At 41.1% G+C, this 27,632-nt stretch overlaps 1 protein-coding gene across 2 annotated transcripts in view; it reads left to right on the top strand.

The window, feature by feature from the left end:
* Positions 1-523: 523 nt before the first annotated feature.
* TNFRSF11A (TNF receptor superfamily member 11a) overlaps positions 524-27,632 on the top strand; it is a 35,661-nt gene continuing 8,552 nt past the window's right edge. Inside the window, exons 1-9 of one of the 2 annotated variants that reach the window (XM_048837165.2) lie at positions 524-765; positions 16,214-16,295; positions 17,082-17,207; positions 18,153-18,296; positions 19,628-19,721; positions 22,072-22,166; positions 23,071-23,178; positions 25,133-25,182; positions 26,775-27,618. In XM_048837165.2, the coding sequence (XP_048693122.2) occupies positions 706-765; positions 16,214-16,295; positions 17,082-17,207; positions 18,153-18,296; positions 19,628-19,721; positions 22,072-22,166; positions 23,071-23,178; positions 25,133-25,182; positions 26,775-27,618 (1,603 nt within the window). In that variant the 5' untranslated portion in view covers positions 524-705. Of the gene's footprint in view, positions 766-16,213; positions 16,296-17,081; positions 17,208-18,152; positions 18,297-19,627; positions 19,722-22,071; positions 22,167-23,070; positions 23,179-25,129; positions 25,183-26,774; positions 27,619-27,632 lie in introns of both variants that reach the window. The other variant, XM_048837164.2, reaches the window with a different exon arrangement.

Genomic DNA, 27,632 nt, shown 5'->3' with positions numbered 1-27,632 from the left:
AGGGCAGGAATTTGCTGGGTCCACTGAGGGCAAGTTGCAGGAGGCAGTGTGAGGGGGGGTAGAAGGGCAGTTTCAGGAACTAGTGGAAGGGAAGGGGCATCAGGAAATTTCTGGATGGGGGGGGGGGCAGAGGAACTGGGAAAGAACAGGGCAGTAGAATGTTGCCAGAGGTAGTCAAAGGAAGGGGACAGCAGGTTGCTTGAGAGATTGAAAGGAAAGGAGCAGCAGGAAACTTCAGGATCAAGCAGGATTCAGTGGAAGGGAGGAAGCAAGCAGGAGGTTGCAAGAAGCAATGGGAGGAGAGAAATTATAAGATAGAACAAGAGGGAAGCAGGGCTCGAGCAGTAGGCAGTGGAGTGGACTTGGGGAGGGAGCACTATCACCAGGAAGAAGGACCACAGGCTTCATGACTAAACTTCTTCTAACAGGGGGCGGGGAGAGGAAAGGGAGGGACAAGAAAGAAAAAAAAACCTGCATGTCAAGTCCTGAGGAAATGCTGTGGGGACTGCAGCCAGACTTTTTTTTTTTTTTTTTTTTTGGTATGTTTGTTTTCTCCCCTCATGTAACTGAGAGGAAGGAAAGGAAGAAAGAGAAGTAACTAACTCAAATGTGGCTGGAGCTAGGGGATTTGGTTTGGAGGATCTAATTTCTGGGGCAGTGACAGCAAAAGAAACAGGAAAGGCAGGCAGAGACAGACACACGGACATGTCCATCTCAGCCGCAGGCTGTTGGCTAGTTCTCTGCCTTTTCATCGCTGACAAACAGGTAAGGCTCTATTACCAAGTCGATGTAAAATGTGAGGGGGAGTGAGCATATGACCTGTGCAGAGGTTCTTTATTCTGAAAAGAGCCGTATGTAGGGTTTGGTTTCTCATAGCTACTGTTGCTGAAGGAAGAAGGATTAACAGAAGTTTCCCCTGCCTTTTTTCTTAGTTTGGCTGCTTAGTTGTTTTTTTGACTTGCCCTGTCTCGCAAGCCTCCAACTCCTCCCTCCTTTAAAAACAAAACCCCAAAACTAATTCAGAAGATCTGTAGGAAACCTGCCTGCTTCTGCCCGGTGCAATGTGTGAGAAAATATTTGCAGAGGGGTTGTGGAGGGTTATAATTTGTATGTAGCGAAAAACAAGATAAACTCCACCCAACTGAACAGAGTTTACTCAAAAGAGGCTGCTAACACTTGACTGGAGTTTTGTATTCTATAGGATCATAGTATATAGACATGGAACAAATCTGTAAGGCCAGTCAGTCCGTCACCCACCACTGAAGGATTGTTCCCCTGTGGTATCTTTACTATCTATCTAAGGTACCTACATGGCCCTTATTACTATACTATCTGAGGGCTTCACAAGCTTTAATAGTTTTATCTTCCCAACACCCCTGTGAAGTATGGACGAGCCCCTTTCACAGTTTGGGACCAGAGGCACAGGGAAATTAAATGAGCTGCCTAAGGTGATGCACCAAGTTTGTTATATAGCAGGGAATTGACCCCCGGCCCAGGCTAGCACCCCAACAATGGGGATATCCTTTCTATTTAAGAGAGACACTATTCACAGTGGGATTCGAATCTGTGACCACGTGCATACAAAGCATAACACTTGCCACAGCTCTATTAGCGTTCAGTCTAACATACTCTTAGGTGTTCCCAGTGGTGGAACTTCCATATTTTCACTTAAGGAGAGCATATCACAGCCAAGGAGCCTTATTCATATCATAGAGTGATCAGAATTTTTCCCATATAGCTTACATTTTCATGATGTCACTGTTATTCCCACTTATACCTCTGTGCAGCACTCTAAATTATTCCTCCCTTTCCTTGGTGTTTAGACCTTCCAAATATTGGTAGACTGTGATCATGTCCCAACTTCAGCATCACTTAGGCAAAGCTATCATTATATATACATATAGCGTTTCCTTCATAAATCAGTCCTGCCACTTCTGAATCAATTTTGTTACTCTGATCTGAACTCCTTATATTTGTCAATATTTTATTACCTATTATTTTAAGTATAATTTTCTTAGAATTGCAGTCTTGACCGGAGTCCCGGTCTGGGACTGGAGCTTCTGCAGTGCTAGGCACTGTATAAACACAAAAGAAAAAGATGATCCCTGTCCCAAAGAGCTTACAATCTAATGATTTAATGGAGAATACTAGGTGCTCGCTGGCATTTCAACTCTGATACTTCTGAATAGGCAGCCCAAACTGCATTGGCTGCTTTATATATATAAACCCATGCATAATTTCCTGCCTACCCTCACACCTTAGGTATCTTTCAGAATTGCTGCTAAGTTTCTTCCTCCTTTTGCATGTGTGCATCAGCCTGCACTTTTGAGAGTTCAATCTATTTTACTGTTTTCTGACCATGTTTCTAATTTCTCTAGCTCCTATTGTATTATTTTTCTGTCCCGATGGATGTTCAGAACATCTGCCAATATGGTATCATTTTCAAATCTCATTGATGTTCCTCTCTCGATCATTCACAAAGAAATTTTGTTTTCCCCCCTCTAGTGATTTAGTTTTGAGGAGATTGTTTCCTGTAGCCTGGTATTTATTTGTTGCTTAGTTGAACCCAGGAAATGCACCTAATTTGGGGTCCTTTGCTGTAAGTCCCTACTTGCTCCATATCCCCAAAATGAACATTCAATATGTCCCCCCCCCCCCCCCGCGATTTGTTTCTCCCACCAAATTTAAGACACACAAAAAATAAGAGGAGGATGCTTTGGCACTGATTTTATAACACATAAAGCTTTCTGTTGCACTTAAGCATGTGCTTTACTCTAAGAATGCTAGTGGCTGCTTTGTCAGCTAGTTCACAACCTTCCGTGGCCAAAATGTTGGATAACAAAGATTCAAAATGATACGAGTCCCAGGAAAAGCTGTAGTGTGGGAAAGGTTAATATTCTGTGATGCTTATTTTGTTTAGTCATTAATTTTTATAACCTCTGTACACTATTTGGCATTTTCTGACAGAAGTAATTGACAATAATAGAAGTGGTTTGTCTGACATACCAGTATCTTTTTGTCCATAATCAATGACACTCCTCTTAACTGGGAGCAGTTGAGAGACGTTAATATTTCAAACTTTTATCATGCTTTCCATCTGAAGATCACAAAACCTGTGGAAACATAAATTAAGACTTATAACCCCTAAGAGGTAAGCAGCATCTTTATTTTCACAGATGGGGAAATGGGCACAGAGAATTTGTGATTTGCCCAAATTCACACCAAAGATCTGTGACAAAGCTGGGAACAAAACCCAGACCACCTCTCTCCCAGTTTTGTGGTTTAACCATGAGACAATTTTTCCAAGACATTTGCCTTATACTGTGTCAGAATATACAGTACCTTCCTCCTGACACATGATCAGTGCAGCTTGTTTGTGGAATTCTATATAAAATTAATATTTTTCCTTTATTTGCTTGATACTTGTAAAATGCCTCAGTCAGATAAGGGAACAAAGATTGTGGGAATATGTATTTGTCAGTATTATACACTTTAACTGCCAGGCCTCCTTTCTTGAGTGCCAATGAACTGGTTTCTCCCCCTAAACCATACATAATACTGTGTCTGCCCATGTGTCAAACTAGATGATATGATGGTCTCTTCTGGTGTTAAATTCTGACTCTGATACTTAGGAGCAGACAGACTAAACCCACGAAAAAAAAACACAGAAATTGGGCTTGTTTTTGGCTTAATTGGCTTGTGAGTTGCTTGTTGGCTAGTAGCTTGTTGTAGCTTATTGCTTCTTTTTTTGATCGGCTCCTGGCAAGCAAGGGCAAGCAGGGGCAAGGAGCAAGTAGGGGCAAGGTGGGGAGAGCGTCAAAGGTGCACAGCTGGCCCACCACAGTCCCAGACTACACTCCAGGAGGGATCTAGTCACATAGAGTGTTGGGTTTCTTAGGGATCGGCTTGTTTTGGATTAGCTTTATTTTTGGTTTATTGTGAAAGTCGAAAGCATGAAAGTTGGCAACTGTACTTAGGAGTCCCAGTCACAGCCAAGACCTCATTTGTACAGGCTAGGCACTGTACAACACAGAACAAAAGATGGTCCTTGCCCCAGAGCGCTTACAATCCAACTATAAGACACGAGACAGCAGATGGAGACAGACAGGCAGACAGGTGAGGGAGCATAAGGAAACAATGAGACACTGGGCCATCTCATGCCATGTCTAGGATGATTGTTCTTTTTCTGTCTGTACTGAACTGTGGTCAGACACATGGTTCATCGTTTTCTTCAGCAGTACTATATTACTTGGAGATTATACTTTGTCTTTTACTGGAACCTTGGTTTGTCAAGTGGCACGGGACAATATGCTGGATACTACTGCTCACATTCAATTTTAATTATGCTCAGCCTGGTATTGGTTCCTTGGAAAAGTTAGTGCACAGAGAATGGTTAGTTATTTAAAATGGAAGAGCACAAATAGTGAGAGAAGCAAATATTTGAGTGCAATTCATGCAGTATAAAACTAAAGAGCAGTTTAGATAAATTGCACTACGGATTTAGGCTTTAGTTCATACAATAAATTAATCTGTTTACAGTAAGTAAGTGCAGTACTCTCCTATTTTATGACTTACCTACAGTTAGTAGAAAGTACAAAGTTCAGGGACTCACATTGTAGAACAAAGACTTTCATGAGATACAGCAGCAATTCCTGATAATCGCAGCGTTTGCTGTAGCATAGAGCCCAATAATGTAGCATAGTACACTTTTTGTTAATGTTGTTTCTAGTCCAGTGGTTTTCAACTGTGGGTCTGTGGACCCCTGTAGGTCCACAGACTATGTCTAAGATTTCCAAAGGTGTCTGCACCTCTATTTGAGATTTTTTTTAGGGATCCACAAATGAAAAAAGGCTGAAAACCACTGATCTGGGGTGTCTCCATTGCACTGCAGGAGGTTGCATGAAGTTTCAAAGCAGGGGAATGCTAACCTCCGGTTTTCTCCTAGTTCACTTTCCCCCACATTTAGGGTCTATTTGTGACATGTCTTTACTGATAATGGGAACTCAGAGGACCCAGATCAGAGGAGTGATGCTGATTTACAGCAGCTGAGGAGCTGATCCATAATATCCTTATATTGTGACCACTTTACTTGCATATTGCACCCCTTTCCTATATTTCTTTTCTGTCTGTAAGCTCTTCAGGGTGGGGACTTTGTCTTCCTTTGTGTTTGCACAGCGCTTAGGACATGTGGATGCAACTGAAACCAAATAGAAATTAGTAATAATAGGACTGGGCCTTAATTTGCTCCCACTGAACTCAATGGGAGTGCTGTCATCAGTTCAAACTGGAGCAGTTTGGGGCCCTGAAGGGAAGCGTGTGAATTCTACCCAGGGTTGAAGGCCATTTCTCCCAAACACTTTTTCACATGCTGTAATTCCCAACACATCTCACTTTCACTCCCCACATCCCTCTCTGGGGGAGCCCTATTTAGATACTGCCCAATAACTAATACATGATTCTATTCTCTGTCAACATTCTGGACAAATGGATGAGCCTGTCTCTCATGGGTTTTTTTTAAACATTTGTTTAACAGCAGTAGGCAAAGTTCATTTATGACAAGAGCCTTGCCTGGTTTCCAGCAAACAGGGAGTTAATCTCCCCACCTCCCTTCAGTTCAGCTCTCACGCAGATGGGGCGGGGCGGGAGGCAGCAGTGAAGCTGGGCTAGGAAGTGAACACCTGGTCCAGCTCTCAAAGCCAAGCCAGACAGCTGCAGCTCTTTGTGGCTTTATTCACTTCCAAAGTGAATTAAGCTAAACTGAATTAAGGCCACTTTTAATTCTGAATAACATCATCCACACACAGGGATTTAATGAGGTTTAACTAATCCCCTTCAAAGTCACATCTGTAGTAAATATGAATTAACTTTCCTAGATGGCCCCATGTAGACAAGCCATAAGATTCAAGTATAGTTATGGAGAAAGACCTTACTGCAGTAAAAGAGTTTCTTTTTCTTGCAAGACTAGCTAGCTTAACCCACCCTACCTGTTTCAGATACTTGATCAGCAGAAAGAAAATGATGTAATTTGCCCTCACTACTTTGTGGCAAAATAAATAAGTAAATAAATAGGATCTATTCATGAACAGCAAAGAATTACATTTGTGACTGCAGGTTGGTACAGAATTCATTTAGGTATGGCAAACTGTATCTTGCATGTTTTATGTTCTTCAGTATCTTCTAATATTGTTGGAATAATGGTTTTAGAGCTCAGGACTTAAATCTGCCTGGTAAATCATTTTTAAGGTAATGGAATATGTGGTAAAACTGACACACAAAGAGTGTGATCCAAAACCCACTGAAGTCAATGGGAATCTTTTCATTGATTTTATGGGTCTTTGGATCATGCCCGTAGTAAATAGCAAATGGCAGACTTGGTTCTTTAGGATGACTACTAAAGAATGAAGGCCCAGATTCTCAAAGATATTTGGGCTCCTAACTCCCATTAAATCAATGGGAGTTTGGCACCTAAATACCTTTTGGGCTAAAGTTACCAATGAGCTCAGTACTGCTGTTCTGACTTTACTCTTATAAAGGCAGTGGGGTTGGGCTCTGTGCTGCCTGTTACTCTGACAGCGAAGAAGTTATAGACCTGATCATGTAATTCTTACCTAGATGATCAAACTGTGTGGTTTATTTCAAGACTGGATCCCCTGAGAGTGTGAAGAGCACCCATTTTATAAAGCCATCTACTAAAGGAATGGCTGCATCCCTGAAAATACCCATGTTACCGCTGCCCAAAGAAGCATGCCCAAATGATCCACCATAGAATTCCAAATATTAGAAGGCAGGAAGAGGCAAAAGGCAACAAGTTTTAGCAACCAGCTCCTCAGATGTATACGCACTCATTCTACCTTTGGGTTCCAACAGGAGTTGTGTGAGGGTAAGCTTGCAGGATTATACATTAAGCTCTTGTTGTCTAGTGTATTACACTGCACTCTGGTAGCCTATTGAGCAAAAGGTTATATGCCACTATACTTACCATCATTCACTTAAAAACACATACTTGTCTTTATTGTTAATGTTAGCTTTTCTTTTCTTTTCGTGTGTGTATTTTATTTTCCATAAACATATAAAATATCTTTGCTTTTTGTACATAACCAACACTCCCAAATAACGTCTGTTAAATTTTCTGTGTGTATACATAGATTTATAGACCTTAAGAACAGAAGAAACCACTATGATCATTTAGTCTGACATCCATTTCAACATAGACGTTGAGTTCTACTCAGCAATGCCTGCATCAAGCCCATAACTTTCGGTTGATTAAGTAAGCAAAAAATAACACCTATACTGTACATATATAAAACAGAGCAGGAGCCTATCACAGTAGATGATGACTCTATGGAGCCTCTTTAAGGTGAACACCAGTGTCTTAGGGATCAGGTTATTCACCCTAAATTGTATGTTAATTATAAACTGAAAGAAGAAAACATAGAGCTTCAGTTCTTTTGTTTATACTTTTTTTTTTTATTTTAAATAGGTTTGCCCATGCAGGCTTTACAAGATATTGGCTTTGGGAGTTTCATTTCTCTGTTGCTTTGCTGTAGAAGCATACTAGTAAAATTGTGATTTATTTTTTTTAACCCCCTGCTTTTATAATCTGTAGCTTTTTAAAAAAATATTTTGACAGATAATTGCAAGCAGTCTGATTAAAAGTAAATCATTTTAAAAAGAAAAAATGCTTACAGGTAGCATGGTCTAGTGCCTGGTTCCCAAACTTTATTAGTTCAGATACCACCCTCTTAAAAAATTGCAAATCTCTCCTTTTTGTATGTATTTATTTTAGGCCTTGTTAGCCTTGACCTAAGGATGTCTGGGCTCTGTGGTAAAATAAATGCCTAAGGAAGCTTTAAAAAATTGATTATAACTAGGGCTGGCTAGTGTGAGTCTCTCTGTCTAATTTGGACCAGAAATTCTGCTCTGGACCTGAGAAAACTTCCCAATGAATGTTTGCTTGAAACTGATACTTTTCCATATAAAGTATTGGGGTCATGGAATCAGCATTTTCCACTGAAAAACACTACATCAAGAGGTTCCTGTCCAGCTGTAATTATAACTTCCTTTTAAAACATCTCTAGAATTTTAGACAGCGCATTATAAAGAAACACAATGAATCAGCCATTATTATTTGTCTTCTGTGTTACTTAATTGTTTCTTGTAATTTGAGTATGTCACAAATGATATCCTGATATATTCTGATACGTGCTGGACAACTACGTTCAGTGGCCTGACTTTTTAACTCATCTAATTTAAGTGAGAAGTTCTTTATATGGATCGCTGTTGAATATGAGCCAAAGTTTACTTTGCTTCCCTTTTATAAAAATTAAATGAAGAGAAACACAAAACATTTGAAGTAGCAATTGGATAAAACAAATAAAGTGCCATTATTAGAAAGAAGGGGGGGCAGTTTCTTTTTGTAACTGTAACTTTTTGTAACTGTGATTTGTCCTGCTAGTGATTGTAATTTTTGGATTCTGTTTTGAATTTTTTTTTATTTAAATAAAAATGAGCACAAAGGGATGGGTGACTCTGGCTGTGTGCATGTGTAGTGGGGAGAGGGTTCAGAGAGGAGAGGCAGGGGAGTCTTAGCTGGAGCAGGGGGGGCCTTGCCCTCTACCTGAGCATCGGGCAGCTCCAGCCTGGGCTGAAGAGGTGAGGGGGCCTCAAATGGAACCTCCACAGCTGTTCTGGCTCTCCTTAGTCCTGTAGCTAGGCTGACCAGATCGCAAGTGTGAAAAATTGGGACTGGGGTGGGAGGGTAATAGGTGCCTATAGAAAACAACCCCAAATATCAGGACTGTCTCTATAAAACTGGGACATCTGGCCGTCCTACCTGTAGCCAAGCTTTTATCCACTGGACCTGACTAATCACTGCCCACCTACCAACTTCACTGCAGAGACAGGAGAGAATTCCCCATGTACCCCCTCCCTCCAGCCCTACAGGGGCCAGGTTGCAGCGTCTGTGAGGCAGGGAGTACAGAGGGAGCTCCGGGGGGGCTTTGATTTTGTGGTTCCCAGGGGCTACAGGTTTTGCAGTCGCTCTGAACTGGCCCTATGTGCCTGTCTCTCTTTGGACAAGAGGAGCTTTGGCAGCATGAGATGAAACTTCACCACTTTAGTTGTGTGGCTCAGCACAAGCAGCGAGCTAGGCCCAGCAGAAAGCCAGCCGGCTGTGCGCTGGATGAGAGAGTGCAGCACCCAGTGACAGCCACAGCATCTAACACACTACTAAATAACACTACTATGTCACTGTGGTTGGCGAGAATTAGTCACCATTATGGCTGAAAGCAGCCAAGAGAGTGCATTTTTGCTTCTGGGGCATTCTCTGGCATACTCCAGTACATGCGACATCCATCCGTTTGAAACTGAAAGGTTTGTTATTGGGTTTGAAGAGTTTTTGGCATAGGATCCCCTTCTCTAGTGAATAGGGCACTAGACAGAGGACCCAGGAGACCCGGGTTCTATACACAGCTTTGCCCTTACAGTGCTGTGTTATTTCATAAGTCACTTCAACTCTCTTTCCTTTCCACTATTTGTTTGTCTTATCTATGTAAACATTAGGTTTTTCAGGGCAGGTCTATGTCTGTATATAGTGCACCCCCATAATGCAGCATGATCTCACCTAAGGGTTCTGGGTACTACTGTAGGCAAAGTAACAATATTTAGACTCCCTAAACAACCCAGTGAATCAAGATAAGCATTAAATATATATATACATGTGTTTTGTGTATTGACACCTGTCTGATTGTTATCTGATGATAATCATATGGTGGATGAATGCTACTCATATGATGGGGAGTTTTTAATTCCACTGAGGAGCTAAAGTACGGTTAGTTAATTCACAGAAACTGTAGCCATCTCAACACTGATCAATCTACTGTTTGTTTTAGCTAATCTAACCTACCAAGGTTCTTATCTGCCCTCCCCCATCATTATAAGATATGTTTGGTCAGTGCCACCACTTCTGCTCTTTTTTGCACAGTATGCCTAACAGAAATAACTCTGGAGGGTTTGTGATTAGTTTATGGTTCTTCCTGTTGATAGAGTTCTGTCATTGGTCAGGTAATCCCTCATAACTGGATTTGCTGTCTGCTGCTTGTTAAAAAGAGCCCATAGGAAAAATTACAGTATGCAATACAGTCATTAGGGAACTAGACTTTTTCAGTGCATCTCTCCATTACCTGTCAACAATTTATAGATATTTTTTAAATTTTCCTTGTTAATGATTGTTTTTACCCTATGTTCTTTCTTACCACTTTGGGTCTGGAAGGTTTCAAGATCTAGCAAGTTTCCAAGGATTCATTTGTAAGAGTGAAATAGCATTCAGTCTTCATTCCGCCTTTGCATTTCCTGACTCTGTTTTACCATCTGATGGTGGTTATGTGATGTGGTTTACTGGTCACTGGAAAGTTGACATCACAAAAACCATTTTGTTCACAATCTGAATTACAGCCCTTCAAGTGAACAGCTGGAACTGCCCAGAGTCATCTATGTGCTTTGTGACTGGATTTTTATCAGCAGTCAATTAAGATTGTGTGGAAGGATGTGTGTCTGTCTAACTTGGATTATGCCTTTTCAGTATAAATCTTTCTCCTTTTAATCTCTATGATGTAAAAATATAATTGAGGTCTTCTGTAAATAATAAGATAATATTTCCCCAGGTGGTGTTGCTGAGTGGTCCTTGACTCAGGAAAGTGGCAGAGATGACCAGTAGCCCTACTAAATTACCAATGCTTTTAAGCCTCCTCCAACAAAATAATATTTTTGGCTAGTGAATCACTAGTTGGAATTGCTCAAGCAGATCAGTCTCCAAGAGGAATAGGAAACCTGAGGCTGTATTGTGCCATCTGTATTAAGGTAGAGTTCCCCATTGATTTCACATTAGGGCTTCATGATTTGAGTCAGCATATTACTATAGTTCAGCCATACATGACTTGGATGCCGATTTAAAAAAAAAAAAAAACATTTATCATCAGTTTCGGACTCCTAGCAGCAGGGTGGTTTTGGTTCTTTTGTGTTTTGTTGTGAGACAGCAAGAGATCTATGCTGCTGTGGTGCAGCTTAGGACTGTTGCCGAAGGAAGACAGGAACTGTTAAGCAACATTAGCAATGTGACAAAAAGGATGGAAGATGCAAAACTTTTAAATGTGAAGGGATGGCTTCTTGTCTCTGAAGAGGGGAGAAATGTATTTTTTAAACAGAAGAAACTATTGCAGAGCCAGTCCCAGCTGGAAAACAAGATGGCTGGTTTAAATGGCTATTGGTCTGACGTCACTGGGCAAATCCTGATCCTCTGGGTGAAGACACTCATGCCCAAAGAACAGTAGAATCACCAGAGTTTTGCTTCTTGGACAACTGAGGGTCGGACAATCAAACAGTTTCTCCTGCTTTTAATGTCACTATTGATACCAAGCTCATGAGTTTAAAAATCAGTTGATGTTGTGTGAGACAGGATACAACGTGGCTCATGCTTCTACATTAGGTCTGCATTCCAAAAAGAAGTAAAAATGTGATTTGGTCAGTAAAATGGTCAGCTATGATTTGAAGACCCTTTGGGAGCAGATATATTGAGTAAGAAGGTGCCATTTTTAAATAGTTACCCACCATCTATAACTACACTTTCAACAAATGTTAGCTTCACAAATCTGAGAATATCACAAACAATCCACAGTGAGCCTCAGGTTCTTGAAAGAAATGACATTTTAAAAAAATACTGGAAACCCCCTAGCTTGTTCTTCCAGATTTTTTTCTTTTGAAGTAAAGGGGCCCATGCAATTCTATCCTCTCTCTCTCTCTTTCTGATATGTCTGTCTGAATATTCATTTGAGCGAGAAAGTAATTTTAGCACCTATGACACACAATTTCTGCTGCCATCAGATTGCTCAACAGCACTAAAAATAAATATTTCTTTAAGCCTGAAGGCAGGAATTTGAATTCTGTGAGTCCCCCCTTCAAAAGCACCTGTGTGTGCTTTTAAAAGTCTGACTAACACAGTTCAGCTTTATACCCATGATTCATTAAAGCAAAAGTTCTTAGAGCCTGCAAGCACTCATTCAGATGCTTACCTTTGAACACATCCATTCTCCCAGTGAAGTCAATGCGACTACTCATTTGTGCTGAAGTGCTTTGCAGAATCAGGGCCTTATGAAAACCAGAGGGAAATGTTTCTTAATTCTACGTGCTGTCCATCATTGGAGATGGACACAGTTCTGAGATGATGTATATTTGACCAGGCGGACTGGATTACATTTAAGGACTACAGCAAAAAACTTGTGTTTATCCTATAATTAAAAACATGAAAAATGTTTTAAAAATATGACTGTTCTTTTAAATGTTAATTTTCATATATCCATAAGGTCCAGTGAAAAGATTCACCAATACTGAGACTGGCAAAGAAATGACTGGTTTCAGAGTAGCAGCCGTGTTAGTCTGTATTCGCAAACAGAAAAGGAGTACTTGTGGCACCTTAGAGACTAACAAATTTATTTGAGCTGTAGCTCACGAAAGCTTATGCTCAAATAAATTTGTTAGTCTCTAAGATGCCACAAGTACTCCTTTTCTTTTTAAAGAAATGACTGAGTTTGCTGAATTTATTTCAGATTAGGTTTCCAGATTGTTTTTATTCATTTTTTATTTGGTATTTGTAAGATTATGTACAACCACCTGTGGAAATTTGACCCTTTTTCTACACATACCAATACTGTGTATATTATCAAAATAATCAGAATTTATATGTACAGAATTATTACTGGCAGAGAGAAAAGATGGCCCGGTGATTGTTTGGGACTCCAGACACCTGGGTTCAGTTCCCCATTCTGCCACAGACTACTTGTGTGACTTTGGGAAAGTAACTTGGTCTCTCTGTGTTATGAGGATAAATCCATTAAAACTGTGAGGTGGTCAGGTACTACACCGATAGGGCCATATAAGTAAAGTAGCTTGATTCCCCCAGGCAAAAAAAGCTTATGTGCAGGTTGGTGCTCAGGTACAATCCTTCTGCAGACCCTTCCGTGAGTAGCTCCATTGTCTGCACTGGGATTGCTCACAAAAGGTACCCCTTACAAATACAGATTTGCAATATCCAACCCATTAAAAAAAATAAAAAGGTTCTAACCCCCCAGTTTGACAGGGAAGACTTCTATACAAAGTCTTCTGTCAGTTTGAAAGTATAGCTGCCTCACAAATAGAAGTTCTCCTTACCTGGAGATAGCAAGGACTAAGACTTCCCAAACACAATCTAAAATAAAAGCTCCTTTCCCCAGCTGCACTCATTTAGCTTTTTATCTTCTCTTGCACCCCAAATTACATGCTCTATGGCAGTGGTTCTCAAAGCCGGTCTGCCGCTTGTTCAGCGAAAGCCCCTGCCAGGCCAGAGCGGTTTGTTTACCTGCCGTGTCCTCAGGTTTGGCCAATCGCGGCTCCCACTGGCCACGGTTCGCCACTCCAGGCCAATGGGGGCTGCGGGAAGGGCGGCCAGCACATTCCTTGGCCCACCCCGCCTCCCGCAGCCCCCATTGGCCTGGAGCAGCGAACCACTGCCAGTGGGAGCTGCGATCGGCCGAACCTGCAGATGCGGCAGGTAAACAAACCGGTCCGGCCCGCCAGAGGCTTTCCCTGAACCAGCAGTGGACTGGCTTTGAGAACCACTGGCCTATGGCATAATCTGATACCGATCCAGAGTCCCTTCTAGCCTAGGACACAGTTCACACTCACACCCCATTATGTGGCTAGGTTTCCGTTTGATTTGAGGTGCATGTAAGAAATTTGGTGTGATTTTACTGTTTACCTCACTGGAAGTGTAAATAAGAGAAGATAACAGCAAGGCTTTTTAAATACTAGGACCCCACCATAAAAAGGAGTGTTGATTGTCACAATGCGTGTATATAGATAGATAAATAGCTGTGGTGAGAATATACTGTAAATGTAACAATAGCACCTGTGTTATGTATAGCTCCCCTGTTTTAGAACAGGTAACTAAATAACCAGCTCTTCCTGTTGATTCCAAATATAAGAGGAACCACTGAAGAGTTATCTGTATAGGTTGCCTGTCCATTCATGCTGTTTTATTTTAAAAAATGATTCCCCACCCTTTGGCTCTATGTTCTAAAATAAATTTCCATATCCTTCCTTAAAATTAAAGACTTTGTCCTTGTTTAGCATTTCAGTCATTTTAAGTCTCCCATCAAAAGAGGAACTTTCAAACTGGAACAAACAAGGAAGAAAAGAACTTTTTGCACAAAACCCAAGTGACTCGACCAGTTGTATGCCACGTTCACAGATGGTTGTGAATAAGAATTTATTCATCACAGCCTTCATCTCTTGCACGATCCTGCAGTGAAGTCACAATCCTTAGCTGGTGATAGCTTGGCCTTTTACCAAATACAACCATTTTAACATAATGCCAGAAATTCAATAGATTGCAAGAACATGCTAGAACATTGTCCACAAGATAGTTAACCGCACTGTCATTCAGCCACTAGGCTGGCCAGGCCTGTTTTACTACATTCATGGGTCTAGCTAACACCTTGCCAGGAACGTACACAGCCCTGAATGCTAATTATTCAGGGGGAAAGTATCATGGGGGTGCAAATAGTAAGAACTATAATTATTATTATTCATTTATATTGCGGTAGGAGCTCTGGTCATGGCCCAGGACCCATTTGTGCTAGGCGCTGTACAAACAGAACAGAAAAAATGATTTCTGCCCCAAAGAGCTTACAATCTAAGTAAAACCTCAGAGACAACAGGGGAGCACAAGGGAACAATGAGACAAAAGTACTATGTTTGCAGGACTGGACCCTTAATTTGCCTCAGGATTATTATTATTTATTATTGGTGACATCAGACACTAGTGGCATTCAGCCCCATACAAGCATACACAAAGACATTGTCTTTGACCTAAGGATCTTACAGTCCAATTCAGATGCAGCTCATACAGTTTAAAGACACAGAAATAATGCCCTAGAGCATGGTTCAAACTCAAAACAAGTGGGTCATATGGAAATAAGTGTCCTTTCAGCAAGAGAAGGACAAAAACTGGCACAAAAGGAAAGAAGACAATTCCAAGCAACAAGACCCACAAGGTCAGATGGTGCAAGGTCAGAGTGGGAGAAGGATATCAAAGCACCGGAGACTAGAAAGGAGGAAAGGGAACAAAAGGAGGAAACAAAAGGAGAGACGTGAGCAGGGGACTGGAACCTGATATAAATTTCACTCTAGCTGAGCACAGGGTGCTTTTATAACATGCTATATATCGAAAGAATTACATTGCCAGCAGCAGGAATGCCAACATGCTTTCCTCAAAGAAATATTCCAGTGCTCTATAAACAATATTTCAGCAGCTACATCCAAGTACAATGAAGAATCAATCACTATAAATAAGGTTTTTGAAATGTCTTAAACATTATAAAAGCAATAATTAACAAAGGGATGGCTGCTTTACTCTCGGGTGGCAAAGGTAGGAGTGAGTTGTGCAAGTCATTCTCTGTGCTGATAAAAACAAGATACCCACACTGCTGTGTACTCTCTATATGCTTCTTACATGACACATTTTTATGGATGCTATAATTTTTGTTTAATTTCATTGTAATTAAGGCTCCTCTGAAGCCATGTTGTGTATCTCAGTGGGAAGCTGGGAACTTCTCCTTTTCAGTGGTTTAAATCACTTATTTCTGGCTCTCCGCCAGGTTGCCAAATGTTGGACTTTAAACCTGTCACTGATACAGTATTAAACCTTGCTAGACCTGAGTCTTGGGCTGGGTTCATTTTGGTGGAGAAAGAGGAAGTATTTCTGTTCAGTTGCTTTTTATTTGTTTATTTGCTTTTTGTTTATTAAAATAATGCTTATTTGAAGCTGTTCATGGGGTTCAAATGTGAGCATACAGTGCTGGGGGAGATGGGTTACTGGGTAAGAGAAGAGGTCAAAAATGCATAATAAATTGCACAATCATGTTACAATATTTATTTCTCACATGGCTGTCAAGCTCTGCATGAGTAGATATTATCAAGTTTATTACTTAATTTGTCTGCAAAGGACTTTTGATAATGAAACATACGTTGTCTGTGCTGCGTAATATTGACTATTTTGCAATGTGAAGTGTTGTAACTAATTAGTGGAGCTTTCCTTCCACTTATCAGAAGCATGAGTAGGATTTTTCTAAAACTATTTCATGAATAACTCTCAAGGTATTGTTTTTCTCATTCTGTTTCCCAGTTATCACTACAAATCTCTCCAGCCTGTGAGAGTGAGAAACACTATGAGTATTCTGGACGGTGCTGCACAAAGTGTGAGCCAGGTAAATATATTCTAGTGCTCTTATTTTTTAAAAATGAAAATCTTCTTTATGATATTAGTATGGGGTCACTAAGTCATTTTGCCTTTTTTAGTCCATGAGTAGGCCCTCTCAGAAGCCCAGAGCGGCCTGGGCCACTTCCAGCTTTTGAGTCCCCTAGCCATAATAAAAATAAAAAATGATGACACATGAAAACAAAATACGGCACCAAAAAAAGAGTGAGACATAATTTGAATATATATATATATTTTTTAACAAATGCTTTTCTGATAGGGATGCACATAAAAACAAGTTGCGAAACTTATCAAATGCCAAAAAATTAACAAGTGTCTAAATTTGAGGCCCCCTTTGAGCTTGAGGCCCAGGCCAAATGGCTCTCCTGGCTCCCCCTCTGATTGGCCCTGTCCATGAGTCTATTTGCACAGCTCCTAGCAAAGCTTTAAGAATATGCATAATTGAAAGCATGTGCATAGTCCCCAGCCTATACCACTGACTTCAACAAAAGATGCACAAGATACCTGGTTTGTTTGAGATTTTTTCAGTGCTGGAGACACACAGTGATATGACTCTCACTGATTTCAGTGAGACTATTCGTGTGCTTAAAGTCACTCAGGTGCTTAAATGCCTTGCTAAATTGAGGCCAGAGTGAGGAACTGGGATGACAATAGGCAAAAACCTTCCTAAATTCAGTGGCATCAGTCGAGTAACACATGGGCTAAATTTGGTCTATTATCTTTAGAGAGCATCAGTGAGTGATAAGTGATCGTGTTTTTTTTCCTCTTTGTTCAGGAAAGTACGTATCTGCCAAATGCACTGCCACTTCTGAGACTGTGTGTAAGTCTTGTGGCCCAAACGAATATATGGATGTCTGGAATGAAGAAGACAAATGTTTACTACACAAAATATGTGATGAGGGTGAGTAGTTCATACTGAGGCATTTCGTACCTTTGAGTCCAAACAATTGAAGTGCGAGGATGGGTGAGTAGAACAGGGGTAGTCAATAGGCAGACTACGGCGCAAATCCCGACCACCAGACACTTTTGAACACACCCTGAAATGTTTTTATTTACTACTTATTATCATTATCGGGGTTTTTTTTATTATTTTCTCTAGAGTCTGGACCTTGACTATACATTGATCAAGAAAATTGGACCTTGACAAAAATAATTGACTACCCCGATCTAGAACTTATGATCGGGGGGGGATAGCTCAGTGGTTTGAGCATTGGCCTGTTAAACCCAGGATTGTGAGTTCAATCCTTCAGGGGGCCATTTAGTTGGGGCAAAAATTGGGGATTGGTCCTGCATTGAGCAGGGGGTTGGACTAGATGACCTCCTCAGGTCCCTTCCAACCCTGATATTCTATGATTTAGTTCACCAAAATAATAATTGAGAGAGGGATTTTCAAAGGACCTTAAGAGAGTTAGATGCATGCCCAACTCCCAGTAAATTTCAATCCCCCAAGGCTCTTTTGAAAATCTCAACCACAATCCTTATGCCACCACTAGTGAATCTTCAATGCAGTGCACTAGGGTATTATGGGTGAGCACATAGAGATTCTTCCTCCCGCTCCTTCCCAGCATAAGGTGTACACAATTCTTGAGTCTGTTTGTTTCCCCAGTGTAAAGGCTCAATTCAGCTCCAACTGAAGTCAATAAAAATGATGTCACTTTATGATTCTAAACAGTGAGGCTTCTCATACAAACCAGGTGTCTACCATGCTCTTCAAATATTAATGTGATGCCTAACAAGAATAATTCTGCATCTGACACACAAGCAGTATGGACATGGGGGAGTGAGGCTGGCCATCCCAAATCATGTTGAAGGAGAGATTTTTACTTTCATCTGCTTTCTCATTTAGGGAAAGGTTTAATAGAAGTGAATCCAGGAAATAGCACGTTCCAGCGACAATGTGCATGTACACTGGGATACCACTGTAACGAAGACTGTGATTACTGTCTGCGAAATACAAAATGTGCTCTAGGATTTGGCGTTCAGCATCCTGGTAAGATATGTAGAGTGGATATCTAGAGGAATGGAGTCCCAGCCTTTAAAGAGAGGGTTGATTGGGATCTCAGGCCAATGTGAGTGGGAGAGGTGTGTTGTAGGTATAATAACTGACGTACAACCGTCACGATCTGTTTATGTTTTGAAGGCTGCCTTTCATACAGTCAGAGATTCCAAGGTCAAAGGGACCATTGTGATAATTTCTTGTAACCTCCTGCATAACACAGGCCATAGAACTTCCCCAAAATAAGGAAGAAACTTGAGAATTTTTATTTTGACTAAAATCTCTTCGTTGAGGTGGACCTGGCAAGTTTTATCATGAATTCTATAATTGTCATGGGAGACTTCACTGCACTCTGAACGCTAAGGAATTTGACTCTGATTAACTTTAAAAATTGTAACTCCAATATTCACAAAAGCATCCCCACGCATATGCTCTCATTGTGATCTCAGTGTTCAGGTTAAGTTGAACTGAATGAACCATGCTAAGTTCAATTTTATAGCATTAGGCAAAGGTAAAAATTATGAACACCTTTTGAAAATTAACAGAGTAGTAGTTATGTATGTATTACAACTCAAGCAGTTTTATGGATTTACTTCAGATGTGACAAAAACAAATCACCTCTGACATCAGACTAGCTGTGAAATTTCAGGCTAAAAGGAGGTGGGTTGGTTGGTTTGTTCGTTTGCTTTTCGGGAGTGGAAATCAGAGGGGGTCAAAATCAGTTTATACTGGACATTGGTAAGAAAGGAGACCATTCCAAGTGGCGGGAACAACGTAAAAATGGTACAGGACTGACTGCTGGAGAAGTAAGTGCTGTATCTGGACTCAACACAATGATTTCTTCTCCACAATAGCTGGTATTGTGAACACCCATCATAATTATGGAGTCCGCAGTGTGGCTCTGTAATAGTGGTGGTATAAGTAACTGACATAATGTAACTGCATTAACACAAGACATTCCACTGAATGCATCCGATGAAGTGAGCTGTAGCTCACGAAAGCTTATGCTCAACTAAATTGATTAGTCTCTAAGGTGCCACAAGTACTCCTTTTCTTTTAACACAAGACTGGTAGTTACAATGGAGTTAGCTCCTCCCACTGTTTTTTCACCAGAGCTGTGGAAAGAGCTCCTGTCATGTCTTTGTTTCTTGTTTTGACTCTATACAGACCTCATTTACCACTACTTTCTGCTCAGATTTAACTCCAGTTGCCTCCTTTAATATAATGTAAGATCTCCCTCATCATGGAAGGATTTTCAGGGGGGAAAAATCTTCTCCAAGTCTGAGGTGAAATTACAGTTGCGCTGTTTGTTTCCTCTACCACAGTGCAACGAGACAAGGATACGGTGTGTGCACCATGCCGTTGGGGGTACTTTTCAGACATCTTTTCATCCACCGATGAGTGTAAATCCTGGACCAAGTAAGTGCACCTCTCCTATAACACAACTGTGAGATAACCACAAAGCTGTAAGAGGCCTGGACAAATTGATTTTTCAGCTGAAGAACGGAACATTCAACGGACTGTCAGGGAGCTTCTCTCTTTGTAGCACACTGATCAGCAGCTTTGCCAGAGCAGATTTAAATAAGGGAATTCTCACATCAGAGCTTGATCCTCACCCGGGAAAAGCAAGGGAAGTGAATTGCAACAAAACTGTTGAGCTAGAGCATTCTGGTCAGTTCGTGCCCCTCTTCTTGCCCTTGGTCACTTTTTATACATTTCTCACCTTGGTCCTGATTCAGCTCTTTCTTCCCTCTTGTTCTTGCCACTTCCTTGTGCCTGTGATGGCTTTTTTGAGAGCACTTTTTTCTGTCTGACAAGGGGTTGTTTCATGGAGGAGGAGTTTTCTGTCTCTATTTTTCTTTCGCTTGCACTCTCTCTTTCTCTTCTCTCTTGTTTCCTAATTCTGCTTTTCTCTCTCTTTGTCTCCCCTGTTCCTCATTTCTCCTCCTGTTTTCATCTGTTTTGATCTAATAAGGACATGAACACACACAAGCTATGATAAGAAATGGATGTTCGTTTCCTGTCACCTGACATGAATCTAGGTCATAAAGACCAACACTATCACACGGCAGGAGCAGTGTAGTGTCCACTGACTACAGTGGCTACTGTTATACCTCCTGTGAGTTGTCTGGCCCATCCTTCCTTCTCTGCAGCCTTCTGTCTGTTCTCTGTCTTTTTTTCCCCATTCATTGCTTGTTCTCTTCTTCAGATTTAACCTCTCATAAAGATGAAGCAGTTCAGCTGCACATAGCATCACCTGCATTCCCAATACCCTCTTCTCTGTGCCTGTGGGTTTGGTAGACATAAAGCAATTCAGTGGGTGGCCCCTTTCTGGGATATGCTACTCAATTAAGCAAAATATAATATAACAAAGAGACTTGCTTTACCATAACAGGGACCAAACTAGTGAAGATGCTATGTGTTTGAAATATAAATTAGAAATACAAATTTAAAACTATAGAGCAAATAGGGCAGCCTTTCGTAATGACTACAATACGAAGTGAAAGCAGATAGTGCCCTTTAGATGGATATGTATGTGATCATCCCATTACATAACACACACTGCAATACATACAAAAAAACCCCTACATTAAAAGAATTATGTTTAGACTGCAAAGTGTAGCACCTAAAAGATAGGAAATGCCAGATTTGCATTTGTCTGTGCATCCTTAATTCTGTCCCCCTTGTTCATCTAACCTGTGCACTGAGTGAGGCCTGGATCCTGTGGAAAATATAGTATGTGATCATGCAATTAAAGAGGGTATCATAATTCATATGCACAAGGGGGCTGAATTAATGCTCCACAGGCAAATGTAAATCTGGCATTTCCTACCTTTTGAGTGTTTGACTTTGCACCCTAAGTAAGGCTCTTGTAATCTAATTTTTAAATATGTAATTTCCTAATTTTTAAAAAAGAAAAATAACGAATTCAGCTATGTACAACTGTAACAATCCCCCATAGCATGTGATCAACAGCCTTTGAACCCTGAACCTTCAACACTGACTGCTACTACTTGAGTTACAGGACTAACTCTATTAGCGAGCAGCAGGAGAAGGCTATTCTCACAGAGGGGGGGAATCGGCCACTGACACCAAGTGCTGAGTCCGGGAGTGGTCAGGGGAAGCCTGGCCTAGCCTGACTCTCTCTCTCTCTCTCTTTCCCCTGCCTCAGAAGTAGGAGGCTTGTGCCCCAGGTGGTGCTCAAGAGGGGGGAAATGGGCTGCTGAGGCCATGTGCTGGGAGGAGCCTGGCCTCAGTTCTCCTACTCCCACTCCTCCTGGCCCTGGGTACTGGAAAGGGAGTTGGGATACCGGAGCCATGCACCAAGTCCAGTGTGTGGAGTCAAAAGTTGTGAGCCTACATTGGCTTTCACCCCTTCCCGTCACTATAGCTGCTCCAGCAGCTCCCACATGTTCCCAGTGCAGGATCACGTTGAGGCTGGGGCCTGGCACTTTAGAATGTTCCTTTTATTTTGGCAAGCTGACACAATTTTCCTGAGGAACACAAGCCGAGGAAAAGCCATAGTGGCTGTTAACAGTTTATAAATCCACAAAACCTCAATAGAATTTTATGGGACAAAGAAAATCTTTATGTTGAGGGCTTTCTGCCTGCCAAATTTCAAAGGAAAACAATGGAGGTGGTAGAGATTATTAAAAATTAAAGGCTCCGAGAATCTCTTATAATGGAAAGTGTTAGGCAACCTAAATGTGGGTGTCATTGCCAGCTCTCTACATGATCATCCAGCATTTTTTTTTCTTTATTTTTGTAGCTGCACAGCTTTGGGAACTGCAGAAGGAGCTCCTGGGACTGATCGGTCAGATGCAGTTTGCGTGGAGACTACGATGTCTGTACAACCACAAGATGGTATATTTCATCATACATAATTATCCATCAGAAAGTATAGGGTAGGATTTTCAAAAGGGCTCAGTGCTGGCATGACTCTGTTCCCACTGAAGCTGGCTTTAAAGAAAGCAGTTGGGCCAATTCTGAGCCTTTTTTGAAAATCCGCCTCAAAATATTTTGGTATTAAAGATTATTTTATGCCATTCTGAATTGAAGCTCCTTGTGAGAAATCACAACTACAGTCTATGTTCAGTACTGTACACAGCTTTATACTTTTTATTGAAATTACGTACCAGATGAGATTGTTGTTATAATACCTATTAACTACCATCACAGTTGCAGTTCTGACTTTTTTGCATTCTTCTCATTTTTAACTATTTTTTAAAAAATCGACAACTTCTGTCTGTGCACTGTTGCTAGTGTCAGTCAAAGGCAGCCCTTGATGTCTGATAATGAGGCCCATTGCCCTTTTTATCTTTAATGTGGATGTGCTGCCCCAGCGAGACTACGTGTTTCAGCATGCAGTGAGCCATCATGCTCTGAACCGAAGGCTGTCTGGCATGCTGGGGCCTGTGTAGCTCATAGAGACTGCTTTCAGAGCCTTTTCAAGCAAATCAAGTATAGCTCTTGGGCTCCTGGCAGCTTACACATGAACCCCTCAACTCAGCAAAATTTGGGCATGCCTGTATTGGTCTGTCTTCAGCATTTAAATCAGTAGTTCTTTTAAAGATAGTATTGTAAAGCATGGGCTTGATCAGGCTCCTTGTTACTCAACATAATGTGTTATAAAGCTATCGGGGTTATTTTAGAAATCTAAGTTCCAATGGAAACATCTTACTGCATCCAAGTAAGAAAAGTAAGCAAGGATCGTATCATTGCTAAGTATAAGCTGCACACTGATGTGATTTTTCTTTTCATCCTACAGAAACAAACAAGATCTTGTATGTTCTGACTGTTCCAGTCCTCTTTGTGATATTAACCAGCATTATCATACTTATTGTATGTTACAAAAATAAGGGGAAAGCACTGACAGGTACATTATGGCTAATGATTTTTAGGAATTCAACTTAATGTGAAATCTGTATTTTTATGGGTAGAGGTTTAAACTGTGTGATTTGAATTTAGTGGGACTCATCAGGTTAAAAACACATGCATTGGTTGGAAAACTATATGCTCTACAGTTTATGTATTTTAGCTGGCACAAAGCAGGACTTTGGATTCCTTTTCTCTAGTACAGAAATGTATTAGGCTTATCGCTCTGGTACCCTGTCAAATCAGCTATTGTGCAGTAACTGGTTCGTCAAAATTAGATCTTAGCTAATGTACAGTCCAGTGGAGTGCTGTTTATGCATGCAAGGCATGTATTGTGTGGCCTGCATGCCTGACAGCTGTGCTTTATCCAACTGGCAGCATGTGGACCAGATCTGCCCCCAGGACTATTCTGTTCAGACCCCAAGGAGGATTCAATTTTGTAAAACAAAATGGTGTCTTCTGCACAATGTAACCTCACACACACCATATGTGTGAGGTCACACTGAATGGAAGATGCAATTTTGGACTGCCTTACTAAAACTGTCACGGCATGCCACTAGTACAATCACATATCTGAGAATGTGATCAAGCCTATTGTTTGGACTAGGGTCAACATTTTGATACACTATTTCTGTAATAGTGGAGAAATGTGATTTTCATGTATTATCAATGGCATTAAATATTATTAACATGGGGGAAATGCTGCAGCGATTGCTGCATGGATGTTGATGCATCTGCAGAAACTCATTTTAACCTCTATGCATTAGTTGATTTGAGCAAACTGTTATTACTCCTTTTGCATTGACTTCCTCCTCATGGAAATCTTTTTCTCATCTGTCCTTTTCCCCTTTCATTTCCTCAGCCCCGCCTGCCTAGGTTTTTTGTGCCATTCTTCTCCTGCATTGTTTAAATAAACTTTTAAATAGCTTTTTATAAGTTGGCTACCACTTCCACACTAAATTCCTGTCACCCTAAGGGTAACCAAACATTTTCGATTCAGCGGAGGTTATAGTGGAATCCTCTTAATCTGGATTTCCATCACTCTGCAGCCCCTTCCAGTGAGTGGCCCTTCATGCCCTTTAAGAGAAATTCCAGACTGACAGATGATACCAATTAAATAGCAATACTGCTGTCTGGGCTCTGCAGAGCCCCATCAGGTTAGTGCCTCCTCCCAGTTTCTGCAGGCCAGTATCTACAGTGGAGTGTATACTAGGTGTGTGTACTTGGCCTGAACGGAACAAACTAATGGCCAAGACCAGGCAGTGGCTACCTACTTGATATATGTTCCAGTTGTTCTACAAACACGGAGAACCAGCATGATATTAAAAAGCACACACGGCCTAGCACTACAAAATCCCCATAAACTATCATTACTGTCCCCATAAAGCAGCAGTCACTGTTATAAAGCCTCACTGAGTTTAAACCTTTTCCTTCAGAGATGTTTTAATTTAGTACATTTCCCAATTAAACACATTCCGATTAAGTGGAAGAGACTATATTCAAAACTGCCATCCTATGGTGGTTTCGGGGTGTGTATGCGGGCATGGGAGGGGGTTCCTCCTTTGGTCTCCTCATTGCTATTTGGGCCATTCATGTGACACCTCTTGAAATAGACTAACGAATTGTATGGTTGCAACTGGGTCGATCTGAGGCCAGTCATAACTCATTGACATGTGACCAGGAATAAAGTCCCATTTGATGTGGAACATAGCTTAACCACATTCTATTTTAGGACCTTATAGACATTTGTTCCATAAGGATGTATCCAATTCAAGTTATAATGAATGCTCAGCTAGACAGCCGCTTGGTCTTTTGAGCAGAGTCAATAAAAACAATCTGGACAGTTAGGTTTAATTTAATGTAGGAGATTATGGATAACTATATTATTTGATCTGTGATTGATTTAAGAAAGCCTGCTAAACACTATAGCTATTATTTTGTTTCCCCTACAGCAGATCTACAACACTGGGCTAATGAAGTATGCAGCCAAATAAAAGGGACGAAGGTAAACTCTAATGTTCTAAAGTTTTCACTGTGGTTATGCTTTGTTAATTCCTTTCCTGACCCTCATGGCAGCCTCGACACTTAGTACAGACAAATGAGTCCACAGATTTCTCTCCCACCGTTCAGTAACTATTGTACCACCCAAGCAAAGACACTAATAGGTGATCAGGTAGTTGCAACAAAGGACAGAGAACTGATAGCATTCTGGCTTTAATTCCTGTAGACAATGAGCCAAGTTTTGCTCTAAATTACACGAGTGTAACTCCTATGAGAGTGACACTCAAGGTAAACTGACAGCAGAATTGGGTCCATTGAATCTGTGAATTCAAATGGCATACCATTTGAATTCTTTCCCCCCACTCTACATAGCTAGAAGATAAGGACCTCTCTTTGCATTCTTCATAAATAGCTATTCTTTTCCATTTCTGAACGCTAGGGACTATTTGCCTTGTATTCCTTTTTATTTTAAGCCTTTGGTGTCTTTTCTAAGAAGTGCACAGTTAATTGTTTGTTGTTCTAATGTACTAGGGCTTTTTAATCATTGGGTAATCCCAGAAAAAATCCTGTAAATGCCATTTTTACACTCCTTGTAGAAAGTAGTCAAATGAAAAAATGGAGGGAATTTGTGGGAAGGGTCACTGAACATATAAGGCCTGAATCTTCTCTGACTTCAGTCTAAATCAGGAGTGACTCCATTCATGTCAGAGGACTTGAAGGTGTGTAAAACTGGTGTAAGTAAGAGAAGAATCAGCCCTTCCTTTATAAAAATGAAGGAGAGTATTTAAGGTCAAATCCTCTGCTGAGGAAAATGGTCACTGCTACATTGACTTCAGTGGAGTTTCACACAAAGAAGAAAATTTGGCCCTTAGAATTTAGAGGATTTCAAATCTAGTATAGGTTAGATCTGGGCATCAAACTTTAAAGAACAGCCCATTGTTGAGAGGAAAACCTCTTGTGCTTTAAAGTGTAGCGTTGCTCTGAAAAGTGACTGTAAAAATGGCATCATGGATTTCCGTGTTTATTGTCTCAACAATTTCCAGGTCACACGTGCTCAGTTCACAAGTAAATATTTTTTGAACTCTCTGCCTTGCAAGCTCACCCTGAGTCCTGTAAGCCAACCTGGATTCTTCCTTCTTCGTGCATCACCACCATTAATAAAGCTTCTGCCCTCAGTGTTGTCTGTGCAAACCTCATTGCCTTCAATGGGCTCGCTCAGGTGTGACTGATTGGACCTTAGTAACAATTCTGTCAATGAGACAGATGGAAGAATAGAACCTAACTCACTCTTTCTTAGCTGTTTTGGCTCTTTAGAGCCAACAGGAGCAATAACCAGTTAAAAATTTATTTTTGTCACTCACGGGAGCAGATTTGACTCTGAATACACACAAGGAGCAGACCTGTCCAGTAAGATCCTTGTCACATATCCAAGCAGAACTACATTTTATGGGTCAAAAATGTAGGGGGTGCTGCTCTAAGTCAGCAACTACAATGCAAGAATATTAAATTCTCTAACTATCATTTCTGCTCTTCTAAGAAAAATAATATTCTGATGACCTGCTTATTAAACATTTTTTTCTTTTGGATTTTGTTTAGGAATCCCCCAGAGAGCCATTTGTTAATACAAACATGGTGAACACTGCGAGTCCTCAGCCTTCTGAAGGAATATGTTTGCTAGCCCTTGATTACTATGTTTTTTCTGAAGACATGGGTTGCCCAAATGGGCACACTCTCTATGGAAAAGGCAGCCCAGATACAATCCACTATGAATTGGGAGAGAACATCCCAACATTGTCTTTAGCAACAGAGTCTGAGGATGACCACTTCAGGCAGATTCCCATGGAAGACGAATATGTAGATAGAGCTCCCCATGCCCATGGTTATTTACATTTAACGAGTCGGCCTGACAGTAAATCCGTGTCACCATTTTCAGAGCCACTGGAGGTGGGGGAGAATGATAGCTTAAGTCAGTGCTTCACAGGAACTGAGAGCATGGTGGATTTAGCAGGCTCCTATAGCTCTGATCCTTCATGCGGAATGGACTGCATCCATGCCTCCTCAGACAAATACCTACAGAAATCTTGCCATTGCACCTGTAGTCATATGAAGGAGACGGAGAGAAAGAACACAGATCACTTCCCAGTGAACCCTGAGTCAGTGAACAACTGTGTGGGCTGTGGGGTTTCATCTAGGGAATCTCCTAGGAAGTGGAGCGAACCCCTTTGTGCAGCGGTTGACTATACCACAGCCTCACCGGAAAATGGACTTTATCCACAGTGCACCTGTGGCTTGGACTTTCCTTCTGCGGGTCAGAGTACTTTAGCAAGCGATCCTGGCACTGAAGATACTCCCTCTGAAGGTACTGACACAAAGTACCAGAACACAAGCAGAAGCACTTCTGGGGCAAATTGTAGCAATTCAGACCTCCCACAAGCATCAGGTAAGCAATCCCTC

The sequence above is a fragment of the Caretta caretta genome, chromosome 2, assembly GCF_965140235.1.
Source record: "Caretta caretta isolate rCarCar2 chromosome 2, rCarCar1.hap1, whole genome shotgun sequence".
NCBI classification, from domain to species: Eukaryota; Metazoa; Chordata; order Testudines; family Cheloniidae; genus Caretta; species Caretta caretta.
Note: the sequence above shows the minus strand (reverse complement) of the source record. Positions and strands in the feature narration are given on the sequence as shown.